Here is a 27,330-nt window from a genome sequence, read left to right on the forward strand (position 1 = left end):
GGAAGAAGGGAGGAGAGGAAAGATTAAGAGGTGAGTGAAAAATACGATAGAGGGAATGAGAGGGAGAGAGACTAGAGAGGAAAGATGACATGATAAGGAGATGAAAGGAAGAATAGGAGAGGGACTAGGAGAGAGGAAGAGACAAAGAACGGGAGGCAAACAGACAGACGTATGGGCTTTGTTTTGGCTAACATGATAGGCTAGTCACAGATTTGAAGGCAAATGTATGGTATAGGCTTTGTATATTTGCCAAGGTTCCCGGGACAGTTTTGACTTAGGAACCATAGCATACAAAGTCCACCCCACCTTCCCAGCACCAAGTAATCACCCCATCAGTGGCAATGGGAGAGGCAGACCCTATGTTGAGTTCTGGCTGAGATCTATTTAAAGGGAGAAAGTGGGAAGGAAGAGACTATTAGAAAAGAGTTTGCACTGACGACAAATCCAACTGCTATTGATAGTGCACCCATCGGTTAGACTTATTGTCTCCCATGGAGAGAGAGGGAAGGAGCGTGCGTACGTGTGTGTGCATGACTGTGTGTGTGTGTGTGTGTTCGCCTCGAGCCCTGAAGAAGTGAAAACTCCAAGGGTTTTCTGGGCTCAGGTTTCCGTGAAAGAGGAAGGTGACAGACAGACCCGGGTTAGCTGGCAGCCAGCAGCAACTGGGAGGCTGATCCCTCCCCCAGGGTGATTTCAGTGAAGGTGAAAATGCGGAAGTTTCCACCCAGAATTGACAGATGAGGCTCACTTCTCCCTCAGCATGCCCGGCTGCCGCTGCTCTCTTGCTCACCGCCCTCTTCTGCCCAACCCGGGACCCTAGACGCCACGCAGGAGAGAGCGCCGGGCATGGCCACGCTGCCCACCGCCGAGCGCAGGGCATTCGCCCTTAGGATCAACAGGTAAGGGCAGTCCCTCAGACTCCCAGACAAACTTTGTCCGCGGTTGGAGCGCTGGTCCTCGGGCCACTAGCCCCAAGACCATGGAGCCCAGGGACCCGCCAGCCAGCTCAATCAAGAGCAACAAGCGACTTTTTGCAAGCCTGGATGAGTGAGTTCGCCTGTCCTGTGTGCGTGCGTGTGCCTATCTGTGTGTGCGTGTGGGTTTTGTGTATGCATTGGAGGAATCCCCTACTGGGATTCATGTTAAAGCGGTGCTTTAACTCCGTTCTCCCGGGCGATACGCACCGCTCCTTACTGTTGCTGTGATACATTTCCCTCGGCGGCGGCTAGAAACAGAAAACTCTTCATCTCCCAAAACTCTTCATCTCGGAACCCGATTCCCTCCCGCCGAGTGTCATTCAGTCCCGAGCTTTTCCTTCTCCCGCGCTGTCCGGCTATTCTCCTAATAGCAACCCCCATCCCTCCACCACCATGCTCTGCCCTGCCCCCTCTTGGCAGAACCCATCCCGGCTTAACAGGGAAGGGACATCCTTCACCCAGCAGTTTGATGTTAGGGCAGTGACAGCCGGGTCCTGCGATTTGTTGTTCAAAGGGCTCTGGTGGTGGGGGAGTCACTTGGAAACTTCTGGGGGAGAGAAAGAGACACAGAGACACAGTGAGACACAGAGACAGAGGAGAGAGAGAGAGAGAGAGAGAGAGAGAGAGAGAGAGAGAGAGAGAGAGAGATCATTTCAAGGAGGAGAAGTGGGAGGATTGGAGGCGATTACTTATCCTTTCTGATTTGCCATTTCAAAAAATAGCTTGACTCCTGCTGCCATTGCTATTTTTATACCCTCTTCAAGAGAAGCTACGAAGTGGAAAAAGTGATTTTTAAAAAATTCTACATTTAAACAAACAAAAAGGGTTGGCAAGTATCTAAGGGCATTTTAAAAAAGGTTTGTGTAGACTGAGTAATGAAGTAAAGCACCGTTCCTATCCCCAGGGTTTATAATCTTTTTTTTTTTCCTTTGACCTATGATTTCATAGGTGTAGGGAACTTGTGGACTGGAAACCACTCCCAACTCCATACCATGGCAGCAGTCTGTAATTTCTCTTCTTTTTAAAAAAATTATATTCTTTTTTTTTTTTTTAGTGAGGCAATTGGGGTTAAGTGACTTGCCTAGGGTCACACAGCTAGTAAGTGTTAAGTGTCTGAGGCCGGATTTGAACTCAGGTACTCCTGACTCCAGGGCCAGTGCTCTATCCACTGCGCCACCTAGCTGCCCCCCCCAAAATTATATTCTTAAAGAACTACTTAAGACATTGGACCATGTAGTGACTTTTCTTGTTTTTACTCAGGTGGTGGAGGCCGGATCTGGACCCAGGTCTTCCTGACTCTAAAGCCAGTTTGCTTGCTATATCTATGCCTTGCTATTATACAAGTAAAGAGAGACCGAATATAAGCACACTTTCACCCTTGGCAGTTACATTGCAGTTTTTTCTCCACTGAAAATTGCTGACTTGGAGGTGTGTGTGTGTGTGTGTGTGTGTGTGTGTGTGTGTGTGTGTGTGTGTGTGTGTGTGTGGTGTTGGTACTTATGTCTCATCTTGTCACTAACCTATCAAAACATTGACTTTTTTTTGAGATGCCCAATCTTGTCAAAATCCAAAACTATCCTTAGAGAATCTGTTTAACTTATTCCTTTCTTCCATGTCCTCTAAATGCCCTTCTAGCTTTAAAACTATGATCCTATGTATTTTTTTAAAGATTCTTTTCAGCTAAGTGTATAAAAGAGTAGATAGATAACAAATTACTTCCCTCTCCCTCCTCCCCGCTCCCCCCTCAATTGGGAAAGCACCGTTTGTCCAGAAGGCCTAGATTTTTTACTACTGCTTAGAAGAACAAGCAATTAGAAGTCATAGCCTGAGCCTGCCTGGAGCTTCCAGAGTTCATATTCAGCTTTGTTGCCAGCTTAGTTACAACGAGGAAGGTTTGAATAAGCCATTTCGCTCATGTACTATTATTTTCCCATCTACATAAAGAATTTAATTATTAATATAGACCAAAAATGCTGCTTGAGACTATAATTAATGTCAAAGAGGTGCTCAAAGCACAAAGTCCATCAATTGTATCTTCAATTATGTATCTCCTGGGTGTGTGGAATCTTCCAGAATAATGGCCTTGCCCAGGGCCAAGAATCACAGTAGAAGAGATGAATTGCAGTGGGCAGTGGAAGTCACTGCCTTTCATTCTTGTGATTTTAAAGGCTCCAAAGGATAATGGGTGGGAGGTCAAAGCTGAGAGCAGCATTAGTAGTAGGCCCTGAAAACAAGGCAGTTTTCAGGTAGAGACTGAAGGCCACCAGTTATATCTTGGAGCCCCATAGACACAGAGAGGGTTGAGGAGATATCAGGGGATTGTTGTACTGACAGATTTCATTCCAACCAGGGTATTCCAAACATTTATTAAAAATAGAATATTTGACACTGACCAATTAGCTTCTCCCTCAAATTAAAATATTAAGGCTTATCTAATAATTAGGCAGTGATTGATGATCATGTATTATATATTTAATACATGTATACTAATATTATTTTAATACAATCATACTAATATCACATTAGTATAATAAATCTAATATTACATAACTATATATATGTGTGTGTGTGTGTGTTGTATTTAATTTTCCCTTTTCAGTCTTTTTTGTGAATGGGACAGAAGAGACTTGATAGTGATTAGAATGATGAGATCAATTTGCTGACCTTAGTACAAGCTTTGTACAAATTTAATATGAGAGGAAAATGTCACAGTCATTCATAGTCATAGATTTAGAGCTGGAAGGGACTTAGAATGGAGTCTAATCTCATCATTTGCCAATATGAGGAAATTGAGACAAATAGAAGTTAAGTGACTTGCCCAGGGTCACACAATAACTGTCAGAGACATTAGAACACAGAACTTACTGACTCCAAGTATAACATTGGATACACTACAGATTTAGTTTTCTTTATTTATTACATCACCATTGAATAGAGCCATAGTAGTTAGATAGTTGTCCTCTGAACCAAGGAAGACCTGGGTTACAGTCCCATCCCTAACACATTCTGGTTTTGTGACACAGAAATCTCTCATTGTCCCAGCCAATTCTCTAAGACTATAAATTGCAGAGAAAGTGCTGATCTGCATTAGTAAAAAATAATTCCTTCCTCATTCAGAGCTCTCTACATTGATGAAATCACAGGTCTGTCAAAAAAAAAAGTAGCATATAATACCGGTTGATTGTCTTGTTTATTGAAATTAGTCTCCTGTTTAAATAAATTAAGGAGATAGTGAGAAGCAGCATAGCCCAGTGGATAAAGAACTGTCCTTGGAGTCAAGGAGACCTAGGTTTGAGTCCTGCCTGCCTCTGACATATCCTGGCTGTGTTGCCACGGGCAATTCATATAACCTAATGTTCAAACAGTTCTCTGATGCTATATGTTGCAGTTTTTCATGAGTGGAAGGTATCTCCATACCAAGAGTTGCATGAATCTGTCCCTATCCCCACTCCTACCCCCAAAAGAATATGGCACCTTAAGTGTTTGAACACAAGGAGAATGTTTTTCTTTACATACACACACACACACACACACACACACACACACACACACACATAAATTTCATGACTTAAATTTGTTATAAAAGATGGAACTTGAAACAAGTTTATCAGTCCTTTGCCAGGTGTTTTCCCTTGCTTCTTCTTCCACCTGTCAGAATTTACAGATTACTACAAAATGTAGTAATGGAGGTAGCTAGGTGGCTCAGGGGATAGAGTGCCAAGCCTGGAGTCAAGAAGATCTGAGTTCGGGGGCAGCTAGATGGCGCAGTGGTTAAAGCACTGACCCTGGATTCAGGAGGACCTGAGTTCAAATCCGGCCTCAGACACTTAACACTTACTAGCTGTGTGACCCTGGGCAAGTCACTTAACCCCAATTGCCCTGCAAAAAAAAAAAAAAAAAAAAAGAAGATCTGAGTTCAAATGTGACCTCAGATACTGTGTACAAATAACTGTGTGACCCTGGGCAAGTCACTTAACCTCTTTTTACCTTTATCCACTAGAGAAGGAAATGGCAAACCGTTCCAGTATCTTTGCCAAAAAAACCCCCAAAAAACCAAACCCAACCCATGGACAGTATTGCCATGCCATGATACTCAGGATCATGAAGAGTTGGACATGGTTAAATGACTGGACAACCACAAAATGTTCTTCCCGTTCAACAATTTCACAAATATTTCAAGTGTGTACTGAGTTTGTAGTACTGTGCTATGCCTTATCAGAGATATAAAGTTTAAATAATAACAATAGCTAATATTTTAGTGGACAGTTAGGTGGTGTAGTGCTGGATCTGGACTCAGAAAGACCCATTTTCCTGAGTTCAAATCTAGCCTTAGATACTTACTAGCTGTATGACCCTGACAACCCTATTTGCCTCAGTTTCCTTATCCTTAGAATGAACTGGAGAAGGAAATGGCAAACCATTCCAGTAGCTTTGCCAAGAAAACCCCAAATGGGGTCATGAAGAGTTATACACAACTGAACAATAAAAATATTTATATAATACTATATGTGCTAGGCACTGTTCTAAGCACTCTGCATTTATTATCTCATTTGATCCTTACAACAGCCCTGGAAGGTAGGTGCTATTGTTATCCCCATTTTACAAATGAGGAATCAGAGGCAGACAGAAGTTAAACAACTTGCCCAGGATCACATAAGTAAATAAATGTGTGAGGTTAAATTTTAAATCAGGGCTTCCTCACTCCAAGCCCATGGCTCTATCCATTATGCCATCTAGCTGCCGAGATGAGACAAGTCCCTCCTCTTGTGATCTCTTAGAAGAAACAAAGTGGATGAGGATTTTCAAAATGCTTCATCTGATAAAATACATGAATACACAAAAGATCTGAGACTTTATCAGTTTGGGAAACTGATATATATCATACTCTGTCTGTGTCTTAGTAGTTAATTCATTAGGGAATTGTCTGAGGCAAGTAAGGGTTAAATGACTTACCCAAGATCAAGTCCCCTTCTTGACCCCATGCCAGGTCCTCTATCCTCTAGCCCAGTCAAAATAATAGGATTTTAGCTCTGGAGCTAAATTCCATCTAATACAACCTCCTTGTTTTAATATGAGGAAGTCAAGTCCCACTTAACCAAAGTTAAATGACCTGCCCAAGATCACACAGTTAGTAAGTCAGAAGTAGGTTTTGAGCCCACATCTTTTAATTTTATATTATACCCTACTGTCTATGTTTTGCCCTGATAACAAGAAATACTAAACTCACAGTATCTTAGATTTATATCTAGAAAAGACTTTAGACCTACTCTTTAATTTTGCAGATAAGGAAACTGAGGCCCAGAAAGTCTGAGTGAATTGTCCAAGGTCTAGTGCCAGAGTCAGGATTTGAACCCAGGTACTCCAAATCCAATTTCAACATACTTTCTACTGTACACATTGAGAAGAAAAATATAGTAAAATTAGAGAAGTACATTATTCATGATGCATAGTTCTCCTCCCATCCACTCCTGGAGGAAGAAGCAGACTTTTCCAAAATGAGGAATTTTTCACTTTGCTACTCGTGAATAGAGTGGTTTTCTACAAACACGTTCTTTTTTTTTTTTTTTTTTTTGGCGGGGCAATGGGGGTTGTGACTTGCCCAGGGTCACACAGCTAGTAAGTGTCAAGTGTCTGAGGCCGGATTTGAACTCAGGAACTCCTGAATCCAGGGCCGGTGCTCTATCCACTGCGCCACCTAGCTGCCCCCCTTACAAACACAATCTTAGAATAGCCCAGCCCAGTGTGGTGATAATGGGGAGGAGGGGAGCCAGGCCATGCATACCTATGGTAATATTTCCATAACAAATCTAAGTTTATAGTAGACAACAACAAACATGCATTAAGAGCTTACTATATAACAAGACATTGTGCCAGATGCTGGGAAAACAGAATATCTCTCTGTGTGTATACATACATACACACATATCATCTATACAATGATCTGATAGAGAAATGAAAAATGATACCATGCCTGCCCTCAAGGAGTTTATAATTTAATGAGCCAACACATATGAAAGAAAGTAGAGTATGAAATACAAAGAGGAAGTCCAGAGAAAGTTATAGTTCTTAGGAAATTGAAGAAAGGAAAGGTCACTTTCAGTTTGGGGGGTAGAGGTGGGGATTGGGTAAGTTTTAGTGGAGCAAGTGTTTCCTAAACTGTGCCTCGTAAGAGAAGGATTTCAACAGACAGAGAGGGCAGGGAAGATTTTTCCAGTTGTGAGACAGGGACTGCACAAATGCACAGGTGCTGGATGATGCAGGACAAAATCAGAAAACAATCACTAATCTAATTGGGCTGGAACATGAAATATATGGGTGCATGAAGAGAAATAGTATGAAATTAAATTGGAGTCAAATGATAGATAAATAACTGACTAAAGAGCTCATAGCTTAGAAAATAGGGAGCCACTGAATGTTTTTGAACAGGGGAATGTCATGATAAGACCTGTGCATTAAGAAAATTATGTTTACAATGGTGCAAAGGGTGGATTAAAGATGAAGTAAGATGAAAGTGAAGAGACCAGTTGATAGGAAATTTTTACAATTGTCCAAACAGGAGTTGATGAGGGCCTTGACCAGGTGGTGGAGGTGTCAGTGTAAAGAAGGGAAGTGATAGTAAGGATACAGGGAGAGTAGAATTCAGTAGGATTTTCTACCTGATTGCATGTAGAACATTATGAAGAAGAAAGATTAAAAAATAACCGAGGTGGGGCGGCTAGGTGGCACAGTGGATAAAGCACTGGCCCTGGATTCAGGAGTTCCTGAGTTCAAATCTGGCCTCAGACACTTGACACTTACTAGCTTTGTGACCCTGGGCAAGTCACTTAACCCCATTGCCCCGTTTAAAAAAAAAAAAATAACCGAGGTGTTGAGCTTTGGGTGAATAGGAACAACATCCACATAAATAGGGAATTGGGAAGAAGGGTAAGTTTTGGTGAGAAGATGATGAGATTACTTTTGGACATATTCAGTTTGAATTGTAAACTGGAGATGCTGCTTAGGACCTGAAAACACATTTCTAGTTAGGTGGGCCAAAATATGCTAGTCATTAGGGCAAGTATGGAATACAAGGGCAAGCCATCCCCTTTTGGGGGAGAGAGGGAAGAATCCAAATTGGAATCCAAGCAAGCATAAAACAGAAGTCCAAATCAAGTTGGTATCAGGTGTTTTGTCTTTTTAAAAATTTCTTAAGAGGTGGTCAATCAGTCAACAAGCATGTAAATGATTAAATATGTATAAGGCCCGGGGGCAGCTAGGTGGTGCAGTGGATAGAGCACAGGCCCTGGATTCAGGAGGACCTGAGTTCAAATCCGACCTGAGTTCAAATCCGACCTCAGACACAACACTTACTAGCTGTGTGACCCTGGGCAAGTCACTTAACCCTCATTGACCTGCAAACCCCCCCCCCCCCCACAAAAAACCAAAACTGTATAAGGCCCTATGTTAAGTCCTAGCAATTTAACTAATGATAAAAAAAAAGTCCCTTCCCTCAAGGAGCTCACATTTTAATGGTCAATAGTGTTAAATGCTGCAGAAAGGTCAAGACAGAACATGACTGAGAAAAATCTTTTGGCAATTAATGTCAGTAGTCATCATGGAGAGGAGCAGTTTTGGGATAGTGATGAAGAGCAAAGAAATATCAGGGTGTTGAGGAGTGAATGGTCAATGAATAAATGAAGTCAGCAAGTAGAAACTACTCATTTAAGTTTATCAGCAAAGGAATATAGGATGATTGTATAAAAGTAGAAGGAATTATAGAATTTCTAGAAGAAGTTTTAGAGCTGGAAGGGACTGCAGAGGCCAACCAACTAGTTCAACCTTATTAATTTAAATATAAGGAATCTGAAGCCCAGTAACTTGCCCAAGGGGTTACATAGATAAATAACAGAGGTGGCATTTGTATTCAGGTCCTGGGACTAGAGTAAGTGTTCATTCTACTATACCATAACTTGAGCATGTTTGTAGGCAAAGCAGAAATATCTATTAGAAAGGGAACCATTGAAGAAGAGAAAGAAAGGGAGTGATAGATGGAACAAAGACCCAGAAAACAGGAGGGTATGGGATCAAAAACCCAAGTAGAGAAGATAGCTTTGATAAGAAGAGCTATCTCATTCTCATAGACTTAAGTAAAGAAGATTGAGTGGCTAGGTTACCTGCTGAGAGGCTGGTCCAGCCAGGGGCCTGAGAGAAGAGAAGGTTTGGAATAGGTACTGGGAAGCATATTATGTGAAATTTAATTAGAGATTAATAAAAAAATTACAGTCCAGTAGTGGGGACCCTGTTTAGTTTAGAAGGCATGACAAATTATATGTGCTAAAACCTACCATGTTGTGAGGACTGTTTTTCTTTATTGCTTTCCCAGTCCTTCTTAACTTTAATGCCTTCTCTCTACAATTACCCTAGATTCATATATAGATAGTTGCTGCTATCTATATATCTCTATATAACAACTATTGATAGATACAGTTGTTTCAGTTGTGTATAACATTTCGTGACCCCATTTGCTGTTTTCTTGGCAAAGATACTGGAATGGTTTGCCATTTCCTTCTCCAGTTCATTTTACACATGAGGAAAATGAGGCAAACAGGGTTAAATGACTTGCCCAGTGTCACACAGCCAGTAAGTGTTTGAAGCCAGATTTGAACTCAGGAAGATGAGTCTTCCTGACTTCAGTCCCGACACTTTATGCCACCTAGCTCCCCTGTTTGTACATAGTTGTTTACATGTCTCTCCATTACACTATGAGCTCCTTAAATTATGGGACTGTCTTTTGCTAGTTGACTGACTGACATACCAAAGTATAATTGTGTTGCTGACAAGGATAGTACTTTTTTTTCAGAATTTTCCTAATTCATAGACTCTTGCCCCTTCTTGGGTCTATAGGGAAAAAACTATCTAGGAGAAGAGTCAGTCAGTCAATAACCATTTATTTAACACCTACTATGTGGCAGGTACTACACTAAGTGCCTGGGGAAACAAACAAACAAACAAAAGGCAAAAGATAATTCTTTCTCTCAAGGAACAGTCTAAAAGAGAGAATGCTTACATTCTTCAGAGTTTAAAGAGAGAGAGATTAATCTTACAAAAAATATATCATTCATAGTACTTTAGAGTTGGAAGGGACCCTAGAGATTATTTGGTTCAATTCTCTCCCTTTACAGATTTGGAAATCAAAGCCCAGAGAGGGGAAGGAACTTTCTTGAGGTCACGTAATTAGTTATTTTGTAGACCTATCCACCCTGTGCCCAAAGAGGGAGAATAGAACAAAATTATTCTGTGGCTATTAGTATCACTTAGTGTGTGTGTGGTGTGTGTGTGTGTAGGGGGTTATTTTATTTTATTTTTTTGTCTAGACTTGAGATTTCATTGGTGTTGGTAGGGAGTTCTCAATGAAGAAAACTTCTGCCAATGTCCATCTACAACTTTTCTGCCGATGAGGTCACTGACTCCCCAGGATCATCAGAGGTGGGATTTAAACCTCAGTCTTCCTCACTCTAAGGCTGACTATCTATGTGTTATATGCTGTCTTCTAGGGAGTTTCACATCCTGGGACAATGTTGTACACATAATTGCCAACCTTAGTTTATTCTGAGCTTTAATATCCCTTGACCTCCTTCTCCTTCTCCTTCTTCTCTTTTGTTTTTGGTCTTTTGGGAGGCAATTGGGGTTAAGTGACTTGCCCAGGGTCATACAGCTAGTACATGTCTGAGGCCAGATTTGAACTTAAGTCCTCCTGATTCCAGAACTGGTTGCTCTATCCACTGCACCACTTAGCTGTGCCAACCCCTCCTCCCCCATTCTTCTTACAAATCCTATCTCTCATTTATATTCCTCTTCCATTATCTGCCATTATTTGTCTTTTAATAAATAGAAGCTGATCATGAAATTCTAAGTATATCCACACTAGTCTCTTTAGACATCTCCTCCTTTTAAAAGTAATTTCTGTTTGTATCATTAGAATTTCATTTTTGAAAACTTCCCATCTCTCTTGGGCTATAGAGTTTCAGGATATGGAATTCTACCTATTTGTTTTCTGAACTGTTTGAATTCTGTAATCTCAAAATCTATGGTATGAGTCTCTGTCACAAATTTTGAGATGTAGCTGTCACTTCCTCTTAAAGTTTCCATCACTTGTACTTCAACAACCAGTTCTTCCTTCTTGGTCAGAATCGTGTCCAGAATAGCAGTTCCCCTTTATTGCTTCCTCTGGCTTTGGGAGAATGAAATTAACATGGAGGATTGTAAAGAGCTGAATAGTCAAAGCAGGTGTCCCTAGAGTTGTACTCTTCCACCATTACCATACCGTGCCTCCATGACAGTTCTGTGTTCTGTTTCCAGAGCTCTTCATCTAATTCCTCCTTTTGTCCAGTTGGTTTGTAGCACACTCCCATTGGGCATGCTTACACTAATGAAACCACTGATTTAAAAAAAATAATAAACATTTTTATTTATGGTTTTGGGTTCTAATTTTTATCCCTCATTCCCTCCTTCCCCCTCCTGCTTCCTGAAATGGCAAGCAATCAGATATGGATTATACATGTATGATTATGTACCATACATTACCATATTTGTCATTTTGTACGAGAAAACTTGATTAAAAGAAAAAATGAAAGAAAATAAAAAATAGCATGCTTCAATCTGTTCCGTCGATATCAGTTCTTTCTTTGGAGGTGGATAGTATGTTTCATCAATAGTCCTTTAGTCTTGGATCATTGTATTGTTGAGAATAGTCAAGTCATTCACAGTTCTTCATCAAATGATATTGCTGTCTCTGTGTACAATATTCTTTTGGTTCTGCTAAGTTCACTATAAATCAGTTCAACACAAGTCTTTCCAGGCCTGTCTGAAGTCATCCTGCTTGTCATTTCTTATAGCACAATATCATTCCATCACCATCATATATGACAGTTTGTTTAGCCATTCCTCAATTGATGGGCATTCCTTTGATTTCCAATTCTTAGCCACCACAAAAAGAGCTGCTATAAATATTTTTGTACAAATAGGTATTTTTCTCTTTTTTGGGACTGTCTTTTGGATTTATACCTAGTAGTGGTATGTACAGTTCTATAGCCAGAATGATTGGATCTTTTCACAACTCCACCAACAGGAAACCACTGATCTTTCAGAGTATCAAGAACATGTGCTTTTTAGGGGGGAAAAAGCTGGCTAAATTGGTCCAGCATTTTAGGCAGAGGAATTAGAGGACCCAGAATATTTAAACCCTAGTGACCAGGCTATGAGTGACTTATAATCCACCAAAAGAATTCCAAAGAGCAAGGATGAAAGAGAAGATAGGCTGGTTGAGTGGCAAGAGAAAGGGGTGACAAAAAAAGAAAAAATAATAATAAAAAAACAAAAAAAATTTTAAAAAGAGAAAGGGGTGGCCAAATGAATAGTCAAAGAAATCTACTGGGAACCTCTCAATGTGAGGAAAACCTTCAGCATGTTGGGTGGACTTCCTGGGGCAAATTTTTGTGAGATCATAGACTAGGCTCCCTTAGCATGGGCAAGCATGGATGGGTTTTGACTGGCATCTTTGGAGGGAGCTCTTAAGTGGATGAGTTCACAGCTCTATTTGAAAATTTGAGTTGACTGACCAGAAACCTGTGGTTTTTTGCCTTTCTTTGTATCCTCCCACTTGCCACAGTGCCTGGCTCACAGTACACACTTACTAAATGCTAGTTGTCCAACTGAATGGTGTTTTGCTTTACTTGACCAATCTAAAGTAACTTGGGATAAGGGCACTTTGGCAAGAGTACTAGATTTGGAGTTAGGGGAACTGGGTTTGAGCACCAAACCTCAAGCTATGATTTACTATCTATGTATCTCTAGCCAACTATCTTAATCTCTTGGGATTTTACTCTCCTCTTCTGTAAAATGGGGGGGGGGATGATGAGATGAGTTCTATGACCCTAATTCCTCTGACAGTAGATCCTTTAGATAAGGTGCTTTGTAGAAAGGTGATTAAAATCTCCTTTTAATCACAAAATAAAATTACTTGTTATGTAACTTATTATGCTCATTTTACCCAGATAATAGGTTTGAGAGTATCTGCTATTAAAAAAAATTTTTTTGTTCTTTTTCGCTTTGTGAATCATCCTTTATGACATAACCAATCCATTAATACCATCTTCTCTAAGGAGCTCAGAATGCTCTATTAGCCCCTTGTAGTATTCTTAAGATACAAAGACCAGATAACATGGTTTTCTCTTCTTTTGGGAGAGAGAAAGTGACTCAGTAACTTCCAAGTTAGTGGCAAAGCTATAATTTGAATCTGAGATGATAGAGCCTGTTGTGCTATGCTAATCATCATCTCATTCTTTCTCTTAATAATAACTCACATTTCTGGGGCAGCTAGGTGGCTCGGTGGATAAAACACTGGCCCTGGAGTCAAGAGGATGTGAGTTCAAATCCAGCCTCAGACACTTGACACTTACTAAGACCCTGGGCAAGTCACTTAACCCTGATTGCCTCAAACATATGGGACCATCTCCAGTCATCCTGATACATATCTTGTCCCAGTGGATCCAGATGACTCTGGAGGAGAGAGTGAGGCTGCTGACTTTGCACAACCCTCCCTCACTTAAATCCAATTCACTGCATGTCATAACATCTGTCATGAGACAGATCATTCAAGAATGAAGGACAGGGGCAGCTAGATGGCGCAGTGGATAGAGCACCAGCCCTGGAGTCAGGAGTACCTGAGTTCAAATCCGGCCTCAGACACTTAACACTTACTAGCTGTGTGACCCTGGGCAAGTCACTTAACCCCAATTGCCTCACTAAAAAAAAAAAAAAAAGAATGAAGGACAGGGAGCAGCTAGGTGGTGCAGTGGATTCAGGAGGACCTGAGTTCAAATCCGGCCTCATACACTTGACACTTAATTAGCTGTGTGACCCTGGGTAAGTCACATAACTCTCATTGCTCTGCAAAAAACAAACAAAACAAACAAAACAACAGAAAAAAGAATGAAGGAGAAACAACAACAACTCACATTTCTGTACCCCTTTATGGTTTATGAAACACTTTCCTCATAACAACTACAACCCTATAAGGCAGTTAGTGCAAGTATCATTATTATTACTGTTTTACAGATGAGAAAACTGAACATCATAGACCATAGATTTAGAGCTAGAAGAGGTCTTAGAGGCCATGGAGTCCAATCCCTTCATTTTTTTTTTAAGTGAGGCAATTGGGGTTAAGTGACTTGCCCAGGGTCACACAGCTAGTAATTCTTAAGTGTCTTAGGCCGGATTTGAGCTCAGGTGCTCCTGACTCCAGGGCTGGTGCTCTATCCACTGCGCCACCTAGCTGCCCCCTCAATCTCTTCATTTTATGGATTGGGAAACTGAAGGATAGAGAGATTAGTCTACTTGCCCAGAATTAAATAGCTACTAAGTATCTGAGGTAGGACTTGAACTCATGTCTTCCTGATTCCAAGTCCAGTGCCATATCTACTAGGCTATGCTATCACATTGACTTCTAAGATGAAAATTTGGTCCTGTTGGTGTTTAAGCAAAAGTTCAATAAATCAGAAGAGAACAGCATTTTAGTATTACTCAGTGTTTGAAGACAGAAAAATAATTTCTTTTCCCTCTCTCCCACACTAAATTGGAACCATCCCAAGTATAGTTGCCCACTCCCATGTTTCATCAGATGCTTGGCCAGTCATGCCTTGGTATTCCCCCTAAAGCACAGAAGCAGCTCAGGCAGCCTTTACAAAGAAGCGCTGCTACCTTTTGGCTTCTTTCTCACAACACACTGAAAAGTATTCTGAAGAAAAAAACATTCCATAGATGTTTGTGCCAAAAAGGGAGAGAGAAAAGTATCCTCTAGGCTACCAGCTACAAAGCCTCAATTCTCTCTTAAAGCCATGATTCAAGAGATTATGGAGTTGAAAGAGTCTTTTATTTCCATATTCCCTTCCCAAAACATGGTAAAGTAACATGTAAGAGGTGTAACTATTGTTAGGCATGGCCCAATGCCCCCAGGTCCTGGGCCAGGTCTAACCTTAGAGGCTTAATTCACAAATATTACTCTCTTTTTTTTGAGAGGCTATTATTTCTTCATTATTTCCTCAAACAAAGTTTACTCTGAGAAATGTTCAACATAGCTTATGTCTAGGTCTTCATAGTTATAGATAACAGCACTCAAGATAACAATGCAAGTATCAAGGTACAGGTCAACCTTTTTTTCACCCTACAAAAAATGAAGAAAATGCAAAGAATCCACAATAGCCCATAAATAATCAATGCAATTATCCTTCTCTAGTGGGTCCCACTTTTCTACAGGGTCCTATAGTCTTTCAGATTCAATTTCAACCCTTTGTTTTTATTCTCTTTTTATGGGAGTTGAACTCAGACTACTAGAAAGGCAATACTTCAACATTTTGATGAGTCCTCCTTCAATCCCACAAAGACCTCCTGACAGCTTCTACTCCTCTGAAAGGGAAATAAATGTAGCCACCTTCCCAAAGCACCCATACTGTTTGAATATCTCAATGTAATAGGGGAGTGAAAAATATCCAGGTTAAGACTTACATGAACTGGGGCAGCTAGGTGGCGCAGTAGATAGAGCACCAGCCCTAGAGTCAGGAGGACCTGAGTTCAAATCCAGCTTCAGACACTTAAAAATTACTAGCTGTGGGACCCTGGGCAAGTCACTTAACCCCAATTGCCTCACCAAAAAAAAAAAAAAAGACTCACATGAACTGATGCTGAGTGAATTGAGCAGAACCAGAACATTATACACAGTAACAGCAACATTGGACAATGATCAACTATGATAGGCTTAGCTCTTCTCAGCAATATAATGATCCAAGACAATTCCAAAAGACTTATGACAGAAAATGCTTTCCAAATACAAAAAAACAACAACTATAGACTCTGAATGTAGACCAAAGCAAACTATTTTCACTTTATTTGTTTTTTCTTTCTTTCTTGTGTTTTTTCCCTTTTGTTCTGATTCTTCTTTCACAACATAACTGATGTGAAAATGTTTAACATGATTACACATAAATAACCTATATCAGATTGCTTGCTGTCTTGGGGAGGGAAGGAAGGGAGGGAGGAAAATTTGGTTCTCAAAAATCTTTTAAAAAAATGAATGTTGAAAACTATCTTTACATGTAATATCCAGGTTGCTTTCTCCTCTACTTTGTGGTTTTTTCATCCCTTGTTGATTTTCATCTTTGTGGTTTTTTATCTTGTCATTTTAGCATTAGGGGGCCACATATGCACAGTAACAGCAACATTGGACATGTTTCTCTGGAGAGTACCTTTCTCTCTATAGAAGGCCGTATACTTACAGCCTTAAACTTGGGTTTATCCACAAGGCTACCCTCAAGTCTAGTGCTGCCCATGAATTCTCTGGCTTCCTCCAATTTGGAGGCTGTGGTTCAGGAATGAGATTGTCTAATAGTTCCCCTCAGATGTCACAAGCAATGACATATGTACCTATGCTATTAAAGTAGCCATTTTAAGCAAGGTGCATAAGGGAGGATCCACCATAACTTCTCCTAGGATCTCTCTAGTAGAAAGGCTGATGGGGAAAGGTACCAAAAAGTGAAAAATCTATAAAGCAGCTTGTTTTCTCTTCTGTAATCCAGCACAAAAGGATAACACCTTTACAAGAGTCCATACTCCCAAGAGGTAAAACAACTAATTCATCTCAGGTTCTGAGATTCAAATTTTCTTAATGTAGTGCCAATGGGCATATCTGTACTCTCCAGAAAGAGAGAGAGATGCTTTGGAAGTCCTCAACAAAGTTGTACCCCATGTAAGCTCATCAAATTGATCATTGATTAACCCTATACACTGTCATCTGTACAACATTTAACCCATGTACCAGAGCTCATACATCTAAAAGGAGTTTGTCCCACTTAAATTATTTCAGTGCTGCCATCTTTGTTCAAAAACATTTCTGGCACTTGCCTTCAGAACCTAGAGCATATCTTCATTAGTAGTATAACATCCTAAAGAAAAAGAAAGGTAGGATCCTATTGTTCTAAGCAAAACAAATTTTGCTTACCAAGTCCTTGTTATCTTCCTTCCCTCCCTCCATTCCTTCCTTCTTTCCTTGTTCCTTTTTTCATAATGTAATTTGACGGGGGGGAGGGGTAGAAGCTTCACATTTATAACCTTGAATGTTAATGGTATGAACTTGCCCATAAAACAGAAGAGGAAGGCTGAATGCATTAGAACTCAAAAGAATTCATGTTTAAACACATATACAAACACACACAAATAAGGATTTAAATGGTGTAAAAATGATGGGGTGGAGCAGAATTTATTATTCTTCAGCTGAATTCTGAAATGCAGAAGTAGCAGCCATGATCTAAGACAAGGTTACAATAAAATAGATACTCTTATGAAAGATCAACAGGGAAATGACACTATTTTGAAAGCCAGTAATATTAGTATTATTATTATTGGTCAATATTATGAAATATTATCATCAAATTATATATTATATTAAACATACATGCTATTGCATAGTATATAAGTTTTTAAATGAAAAACTAATTAGCTAGGTCAAACCTAGCTAATAAGGCAATAATTGTAAATGCCCTCAATGTTCCTCTCTCAAAACCTCTGAGAATTTAAGGAAGATGAACTCCAAAAAGGTCAAAGTAAAGCTTCTTTACAATTGGGGTTGTACAAGTCACAGATATAAACAGGTTAAAAGAAGGTTTCAGGGGTTGGATTCTAAGATTCCTTCCAACACCAAGATTCTGTTGTTTTAAGATTCACATACCCTTTTGGATGAACCATTAAGCTATTGTTTCTATTCAGAGGAATCTCTCCTATTATTAAGTCCTTTGTGGAACAGTAATGGCAGACAGATTCTGAGGTACATAAGTGAATATCCTGATTTATCAGCTCTGCCTATTTCTACAAGTTCTATTTCATATTTTATGTAAGTCCTATTTTACTACCAGCCTCACTTGCCTACTCAGGACATTACGTGTGTGTGTGTGTGTGTGTGTGTGTGTGTGTATAAATACTTTGCATTGAGAATGGTAATAGCTAAAAACGCCTACTAACACTGAGGTGGGGCTGGGAGGGAGGGAGTCATCATCTCACCATCTACCCTATACAGAGCATTAGACTTAGCACCATGAAAAGGAAGGGAAATACAATGAACTTGCCCCCTTCAAAAAGTTGGCTTTCCTGTTAAGGAAAAAAACCCTGGAAATTAATACAAACAAAATGAATGTTACATATATAAGGACTTAAGTATAATTGAACTTCTAGAAGGTGAGATGAGCTGGGTCTTAAAGTTACTTCTTGAATAGAAGATACAGGGAGGAAGCATGAGCAACAACATGAAGGAAGTCATGAGTGTGGGGATTGGGGCAAACCATGAGAAAACCAGCTGAGTTAAAGAAGAGGTTTCATAGAGGGCAGTTATGGAAGATTGGAATACAAAGAAAAATTGAGGGAAGATTACAGAGAAATTGAACACCAAGTTGAGGAGACTAGACTTTGTTTTATATGAAAATTTCTTAATGGTGGAATAGCAAATACAATTGATAAACAATAATAGAGGCATTAAGTGAAGAGAGATTGGATTAGAGTGGTGGCTGCAGGCATGGAAAGTAAAGAATGGATTCTAGAGACAATTTTAAACATGTCTCTTGATGACTAACTTGTCATAGACCATAGATCTAGAACTGAGAGAGAGGTTAGTGGTTACCTAGTTCAACTTCCTTATTTTATAGTTGAAGAAATTAAGGCTCAGGGGGTAGCTAGGTGGCACAGTGGATAAAGCACCAGCCCTGGATTCAGGAGGACCTCAGTTCAAATCCACCCTTAGACACTTGACACTTACCAGCTGTGTGACCTTGGGCAAGTCACTTAACCCTCATTGCCCTGCAAAAAAAACCCAAAAAACAAAACAAAAAAAAAGAAATTAAGTCTCAGCATAGATTCTAAGGAAAAGTCAAAGATGATGATGAAGTTTCAATTCAGGAGTAAACTGGAAGAATGATAGTGCCACAGACACAAAAAGGAAAGTTGATTTTTGAGGAAAATGATGAGCTTTGTCCTAGGCATGTTGAGTCTAAATATGTCTGGGAGGCAGTTGGAGGCATGGACATAGAACTATACTGAAAGGTAAAGACTAAAGATATGAATTATGGAATTATCCAAATAGAGATGATAACTGAAGCTATTAAATGAATTACCTTGTTTAAAACAGAAGAAAATGTGGAAATAAGAACAATGGAATGAGACATAGGGAATGCCTGGAGTTAGGTAGTGAGAGGAGAAGGAAACATCAAAGGAGATAGAAAAAGACGGTCTAGAGAGATAAATGACAGAAGTAAATGGAGGATGTATTTTCAGGAACAGGGTTCTTCAATACCAAAGAGAAAAGACCAATAGATTTGGTAAGATGGACATCATTAGTAGCTTTTGAGAGAGCAAGTTCAGTAGAGCAGGGGAGTAAAGAAGGAAGTTAGATTGTGGGGAGTTGCGAGGAAGGTGGATAGCACTGCACTCTTGAAAAAAAGCTTGGCAGTGAAGAGAAAAGAGAAAAACAGTTGGACAATTAGGAAGGAAATAAAATTCCTATTGTTTTTACATAGACACAGTACTTAATACAAAGAATGACCCTGAAACTAGCAAGAAAGACCTTGTATGTTAAATCTTGGGGCATCCAAGCCATCAGCAAATACAAGGGTTCAAGAATAATTTGATAAATATACCCAGATTTAGATAACAAAAGTACAAACTTTCAGGCACTTTGTTTTAAAGCTTTTTTAAAAAATGGTTTTAGATTAGTCCTAATAATCATCTTAAAATTCCCTTGGTGTTTTTTTGTTTTTGTTTTTGTTTTTGTTTTTGTTTTGTTTTGTTTTGCAGGCCAATGAGGGTTAAGTGACTTGCCTAGGGTCACACAGCTAGTACGTGTCAAGTGTCTGAGGCTGGATTTGAACTCAGGTCCTCCTGAATCCAGGGCCGGTGCTTTATCCACTGTACCACCTAGCTGCCCCCCCCCCCCATTAATTTTATTCCCAAAAAATCTAAAATTCATCACCATCTCTGATTTATCTTTTAATAGTTTATTAGTCTTTATATGGTAGTTCATCTAAGTCCGCCTTCATCTTCCTGAAGTATATAACGAGTATGATAAAGAATATACAAGCAATGAAATATATTCATTTCATATTTCTGAATATAAGCATTCTCAGAGAGGATTGTCCTTATTTTTTGTGTTTCCATAGCACCTTCACAGTACCTTTCTGAAGAGGAGCTTGATAAATATTTCTTGAATGAATAAATTAATACGAATGGGAAGATTCAATGTACCATTTATAAGAACAAAATAAAAAAAATTTAAAAAGAACAAAAGACTGTTATCTAATCATAAAAGTCCATATAAATAAAGTACTGTACCAAAGATCTTTCTGATCTTTCCTTTTTCAAATTGTTTCTTTTGGATTATAGCATCATAAATTTAGTGCCAAGGGACCTTAGAAGCTATCGCTATCTTGCTTTTACATTATCTACATTTCCCAGTGTATTCCTCTCTCCTCTCTTTCCAGATAGTTATTCTTTATAACAAAGAACAACAACAAGAACAACAAAAGGTAGGAGGGGAATTTAGCAAAACTAATTAATATACCAAAAAAAAAAGTTTGACATGTGCAATATTCAACATTCATAGTCCGCTACCTCTTCAGAGAGAAGTCACAGCACATAGAATGTGCCTTCTTATATCTCTTTTTGGTATCAAGCTTGCTCATTATAATTTCACAGTATTCAGTTTTAATCAATACTTTCTTTTAGCTTCCCCCCATAATCATTGTTTGAAATTGACCCTTTAATTTATTCTTGTAAAAGACCAGGTCTGTGATTTCATTAGTGTGGGGCAACTCTCATTGTGGAAATTGCCTCTAGTGGTGCAGATCAGCAAATAATTGCATGAGGGACACTGAGAAATTAAGGGACAGTTTCTTCATTTATAAAATGCAGGGATTGTACCAGATGTTCTGTATGATCCAAGTTTTAATTCCTGTTATGCTTCTATAGTCTCAAGATTCTATTGCTAGAGACAAGATGTCACTTCAGTACTCTCCATAGATGGAACTATGTTTCGAGAGGGTCAAAGAGAATGGCAGCTGAGTGTGTTACTCAAAGGAGCAAGCTTGGGGGCCTGAAGAGAAAATTCAGTCAGTGCCTGCAATCTCTTTATCATGGATTGCCGTTATGTAGGCTTGGACATACTCCAGGCTTCCACTACTGAGTGCAAGATTTAGACTTAAGAGGAGAGAAGAAAAAGGACTGAGTGAGTCTAAGAAAATGGCAACAAGAAAGAGGCAAAAAGAAACAAAGCAGGTATATAAGGTGAGGAGTAGTAAAGCACCATCAATGACTGTTTGATGTTTGATACTAAGGGGTATAAGCACAATGGACTGTCTCCCTCGGGACTAGAAACCATAAGTAGGAATTTAGCAGTTAGGAAACACCAGAAACAGTTTATGAGACACATACCCATGTCAGTTATGAGTTAATTGGAGAGAAAAGAGAGAGGAGGGATTTCTACCTGCATGTTCCCAAATGATGACAGGCTTGAAGATCTTTTCATGAAAGATGAGCTATGGCCAAGTTCAGTGACCCTTTTTTTTTTTTTTTTTTTAGTAAGGCAATTGGGGTTAAGTGACTTGCCCAGTGTCACACAGCTAGGAAGTGTTAAGTGTCTGAGGCCGGATTTGAACTCAGGTACTCCTGACTCCAGGGCCGGTGCTCTATCCACTGCACCACCTAGCTGCTCCAAGTGACCCTTTTTTATAGACCTGGTTGTGTTTGCTGTTGGCATAGAAATACGATCTATGGGATGTTAAACTTCAGGGAAAGGGATGTGTAAGAATGGGGATTTCACGTTGCAATTTGCCGCTGTTAGGGAGATAGCTTTCAAGCTGAAGGATGACTATATATAGATGAGTGTCTACCTGGACTTCTTGGGGAAGTTCTACACTCGTGACAGGCAGGGCTAGTTAATGCTATCAAAGAGTGCCTTTGAAAACTAATGCAGATTTTGTAATAGGAGAGTGTTTGGGGAGGTTGTGAAACATTGCTTACCCAGAGGTACAACACATTGGTAAGGTGCCAAATTGCAGCTACTTTTCTCCTTTGAAAATAATAACCATTTTATGAGAAGTAACTTTCTAAGAAGATTTTAGAAGATATCTAAATGTTAAGTGATGCAAAAGAAATTCTGGAAAATTTAGTATCAACATTATTTTTGACCAAAAACAGGTTATATGTGATCTTTGAGAAAGAAAAATTCTATTATTTCCTCTCTTGCATGAAGAAAATTGGAACAGTTAGCTAATTTCTCAGAGGATTATGCAGATAAGAAACTTAGCATACTTATTTATGTAGTTTATTTTTGGTATGTTAGCTCTCATATTTTGCAAGGAGAATTTAACCATTTAAGCATTTAAATAATCTGCAAAGTTCAATCCTTGAGAATTCATGATAAAGGTAATAAGGAGAGTCTGAAGGAATAAAAGTCCCCGCAAAGGCCAATTCTTCCCCCGAGAGTTTCAATTACAGCTAGCCCTAGACAAAATTGATAAAACAGCATCATTTGTTTTGCGAGACGTTTCTCCACACTCCCACCCTACTTCCTACTCCCTCTGGATGATTGATTCCCCCACATTGCGTTACCTCATTTGGACCTCCAGTGGCCTTCCCCAGGCAATACCAAATGTTCTAGAACATTTCATGGACCTTTTTCCTCTTGCCCAAATCCAATCAAATTTCCCTGTTCCATATGCTCTTTTCATTCCCTGTGACTTCTGTCTTTATCAGCTAACCTAATACTGTAATTCAGAGGTGACGAACTCAAGTAAAACTCCTGTAGCCAGAACCAGATTGTAATTGGGAAATGTTTTACAAAGGAAATAAAAATTAGAATACAACAAAGATAATGATAATTTGTGGGTCAATATGTGGCCTACAAGGATCTGTTTCTATTTGAATTGGACACTATTACTCTAACTGCACCAAGATTTTAATGAATGATGCAAGGTAGCATGTTAACATTTTATTATTAATGTGCCCTAACCCAAAGAAGTGACTTCAGTGTTGGAATTTCAGTATGCAGTACTATAGGATAGTTGTAGCTAGGCCTTTTGGTGTTGCTAAAAATCATACTAATTGTGATTATAGGGACATAGTCCCCCTACCCAGAGTGCTACAATGTCTACAGGCAGTAAGTAACTTTTGAGGAGCATCATAATACAGTAGAAAGAGTTAAATCTGGAGCCAAAGGATCTAGATTCAAATCCCAGCCCTTCTTTTTTTAAAATTAAATTTAATTGATATGTTTGATTTTTATATTGCCTAAATTTCCCCTGGTATTGCTTGCCTTCTTCCCTCACAAAAAGGCATCTCATATAACAAAGATTTTTGGGGGGGGGGGTGGGGGAGGAGGCAATTGAGGTTAAGTGACTTGCCCAGAGTCACACAGCTAGTAAGTGTCAAGTGTCTGAGGCCAAATTTGAACTCATGTCCTCCTGAATCCAGGACCAGTGCTCTATCCACTGTGCCACCTAGCTACCCTAACAAAGAATTTTTTTAAAGAAAAAGAGGAAGAAGAAAGAAACAGTAAACAAAACTGATCAACATATTGAAAAAAATCAGGAAATCTATACAAGGTTCTACACCTATGGCTCTCCCCCCTCTGCAAAAGACTGTGGGGAGGTATCTTCTTTGGGTCTCATGCTTGGTCTTTATAAATGTTGCAATATCCCCTTTTGGTTGTTTTGTGGTGATTCATCTTTCCAATACATTGTTGTAGTCATTACATTTATTGTTTTCTTGGCTCTGCTTACTAAATCCCACCCCTTCTAAATTACTTCCTTGTGGCCTTAAGGAGGTCACTTAACCTCCTTAATTTCCTAGAATTTCTTCTTCTATAAAATGAGGGAGTTGAGCTAGATGACTTCTAAGGTCCCTTTCTTACTCTAAATATATGATCCTATGAAAAGAGTTTAGGCAAAAATCAGAATCTAGGTCCAAAGTAGCAGGTCCAAGAAGAGTTCTATAGATTATTGGATCAAAGGCAGCTAAGTTATCCCAGCAAGGCTTGAAGACAAATTCAGGGTCATTGCAAACCAAAGGGTCACCAAGGAAAAGGAATCAGTTCAGGATCAAAAAGCAGGGTTTTCGAGGGGCATCTGGTGGCGCAGTGGACAGAGCACTGGCCCTGAATTTAGGACGACTTGAGTTCAAATCCAGCCTCAGACACTTGACACTTACTAGCTGCATGACCCTGGGCAAGTCACTTAACCCTCATTGCCCCCCCCCCAAACAAAATAAAACAAAAAAGGTTTTTCTAAGTATTGGTGGGCTTTATTTTTTACTCAGATTAATGTACTACTTTAGTAGATGCCACAGCCTTTTTTTTTTTTTTTGGCAGGGCAATGAGGGTTAAGTGACTTGCCGAGGGTCACACAGCTAGTAAGTGTCAAGTGTCTGAAGCCAGATTTGAACTCGGGTACTCCTGACTCCAGGGCTGGTACTTTATCCACTGTACCACCTAGCTGCCCCTGATGCCACAGCCTTTTAGATTTGGATGGTACCATATCTCTTTTCTGGGCAGCTAAGTGGTACTACAGTAGATACAACACATGGTCTGAAGTCAGGAAGACTCATTTTCTTGAATTCAAATGTGGCATCAGACATTTGCCAGCTGTGTGACTCTGGGCAAGTCACTTAACCCTGTTGGCCTTAGTTTTCTCATCTATAAAATGAGCTGGAGAGGGAAATGGCAAACCACAACAGTATCTTTGCCAAGAAAACTCCAAATGGGGTCACAAAAAGTCTGAAATGACTGAACAACAGCAAAATATCTCTTTCCATGAGCCACAGTGATGCTCTCATGGAGAGTAAAGACTTAATTATTGAAAGGGAGTTATTAGGAATGTTGTAAAGGAGAAATAAAGGACCTAATTAAGTCACAAAACTGTATGCTCAGGTTCTTTCTAATTGCAGATTGACTATATGCCTCACTTACTAGGATATCATTTATACAGCAATTTTAAGTACCTAGAGCAGAATTGGAAAAGACTTCTAAGCAGCCAAAATACATATCACAACAGTCAAGTTCTAAAGCTCATCTATTTTACTAATAAAAGAGTCTTAATTTCACTTAGTGACCACTCATAATTTGCACACAGTTTTAATAAGCACAGTTGTCTGGCTTCCGTAGTCCATAGTAGATTACATGGAGCAAATTAGAGGTTCAATTCAATTCAGTAAACATTTATTAAGTGCCTTCTATGTGCCAGGCCCTGTGTTAAGCCCTGGGGATACAATAAGAAAAAGAAAAACAGTCCCTGCCCATGAGGAGTTTACAATCTTATGGGACAAGAAGACACTGGAAAGGAAGCTGAAAGGAGTGGGGAGGGCCACCAGGGGGTACCTAAGGCATGATGTTTCACAAAATCAAAAGCAAGCAGAGCTGGTGCTTGGAGAGTTACCAGGAAAATTCAGATCCTAGTCCTCTATAAAGGAAGGCTTTGGGGGGGAGTTTAGTGCTCTGCCTTCCAGCCTTTCCAGTTTGAGGGAAGAGGCAACTGAAGGCATGGAGAAGGTAATCAGCATGGCAGTGATATTTCAAATGATCAGCTTACCCTAGGTAAGACATAATGCTGATCTATGGACCAGAGAACAGGCCAGGTGAGTGGAGAACCTGCCCCTCCTTAAATTGTACCATCTTAGAACCCCCTGAAGCTTGGGACAGTACATCCTGGAAGTAGTTCCCCACTTTAAGAAGGAGTTAAAAGTCAAACAAAAGACTGTCAAGATGAGCAGACAGAGAAAGATGTGGACCATATAAAGTTTCTTTAGTGACAAGGAGGATCAAGGTGTACCCTCGGAAAGGGTAGCAACATCAGGACTCCTACATCGAAAGCTTCCAAAAAAAATATGAATTGGTCTCAGGCAATAGAAGCACTCAAAAAGGACTTTGAAGATAAAGTAAGAGAGGCAGAGGGAAAAGTAAGAGAGGTAGAGGAAAAAATGGAAGAGAAATGAGAGTGATGAAGGAGGGTCATGAAAAAAGTCAACAGCTTGAAAAGCCAAATTAGTCAAATGGAAAAGGAGGTACAAAAGCTCTCTGAAGAAAATCATTGCTTAAAAATTAGGATTTAGCAAATAGAAGCAAATGACTTTATGAGAAACCAAGACACAATAAAGCGAATCCAAATGAATAAAAAAATAGAGGGCAATGTGAAATATCTCCTTGGAAAAACAGCTGACCTCGAAAAACAGAACCAGGAGAGATAATTTGAAAATTATTGGACTACCTGAAAACAATGATCAAGGAAAGAGCTTAGACATAATCTTCCAGGAAATTGTCAGGGAAAATTGCCCTGATATTCTAGAAGCAGAAGATAAAATAGAAATTAAAAGAACTCATCGATCACCTCCTGAAAGAGATCCCAAAATTAAAACTCCCAGGAATATTATAGCCAAATTCCAGAGCTCCCATATCAAGGAGAAAATATTGCAAGCAGCCAGAAAGAAACAATTCAAGTACTGTGGATCCACAGTCAAGATAGCAGAAGATTTAGCAGCTTCTACATTAAAGGATCAGAGGGCATGGAATATGATATCCCAGAGGGCAAAGGAATTGGGATTACAACCAAAAATCACCTACCCAGCAAAACTGAGTATAATCTTCCAGGGGGAAAAATAGGACTTTAATGAAAAAGAGGACTTTCAGGTATTCATGATGAAAAGACCTGAACTGAATAGAAAATTTGACTTTCAAATACAAGACCCTAGAGAAGCATAAAAAGGTAAACAGGAAAAATAAATTAAGAGAGATGTTAAAAGGTTATACTGCTTACATTCCTACATGGGAAGGTGATACCTCTAACTCATAAGAAATTTCTTGGTATTAGGGCAGATGATAGAAATAGATTTAGACAGAGGGCACAGATGGGAATTGATTATGAAGGATGATATCTATAAAGCATTTATTTTTTGTTTACCTTTTTATTTTTTGTGGGATGGTCGAAGTTGGGTTACATGCCTGGGGTGGAGCAATGGATGAATGGCTTATGGTTGGGGTCAGATTTGGGCTCAGGTCCTCCTGGGTCCAGGGTAGGTGTTTTGTCCACTGTGTCACCTAACTGCCCCATGATGGCATCTTTAGGGTAAAGTTGAGGGGTGAGAGGATTGCACAAGGGGAAGGGGAGAGCTAGAATGGGGTGAAATCCTACATGAAAGAAACAGGAAAGGGCTTATGGAGTGGGGGGAGAAATGGGGAAGGACAGTGGGACAGTGAATGAGCCTTACACTCATCAGAATTGACTTTATCAGAATTACC

At 39.6% G+C, this 27,330-nt stretch overlaps 1 protein-coding gene across 1 annotated transcript in view; it reads left to right on the forward strand.

Annotated features, from left to right (window-relative positions):
• The first annotated feature begins 719 nt into the window (after positions 1-719).
• Positions 720-27,330, forward strand: part of DOCK8 (dedicator of cytokinesis 8) — a 330,991-nt gene continuing 304,380 nt past the window's right edge. Inside the window, 1 exon segment of the mRNA XM_043978441.1 lies at positions 720-899. Within this exon segment, the coding sequence (XP_043834376.1) occupies positions 847-899 (53 nt within the window). The 5' untranslated portion in view covers positions 720-846.

Source organism: Dromiciops gliroides, chromosome 1 (assembly GCF_019393635.1).
Source record: "Dromiciops gliroides isolate mDroGli1 chromosome 1, mDroGli1.pri, whole genome shotgun sequence".
NCBI lineage: Eukaryota > Metazoa > Chordata > Mammalia > Microbiotheria > Microbiotheriidae > Dromiciops > Dromiciops gliroides.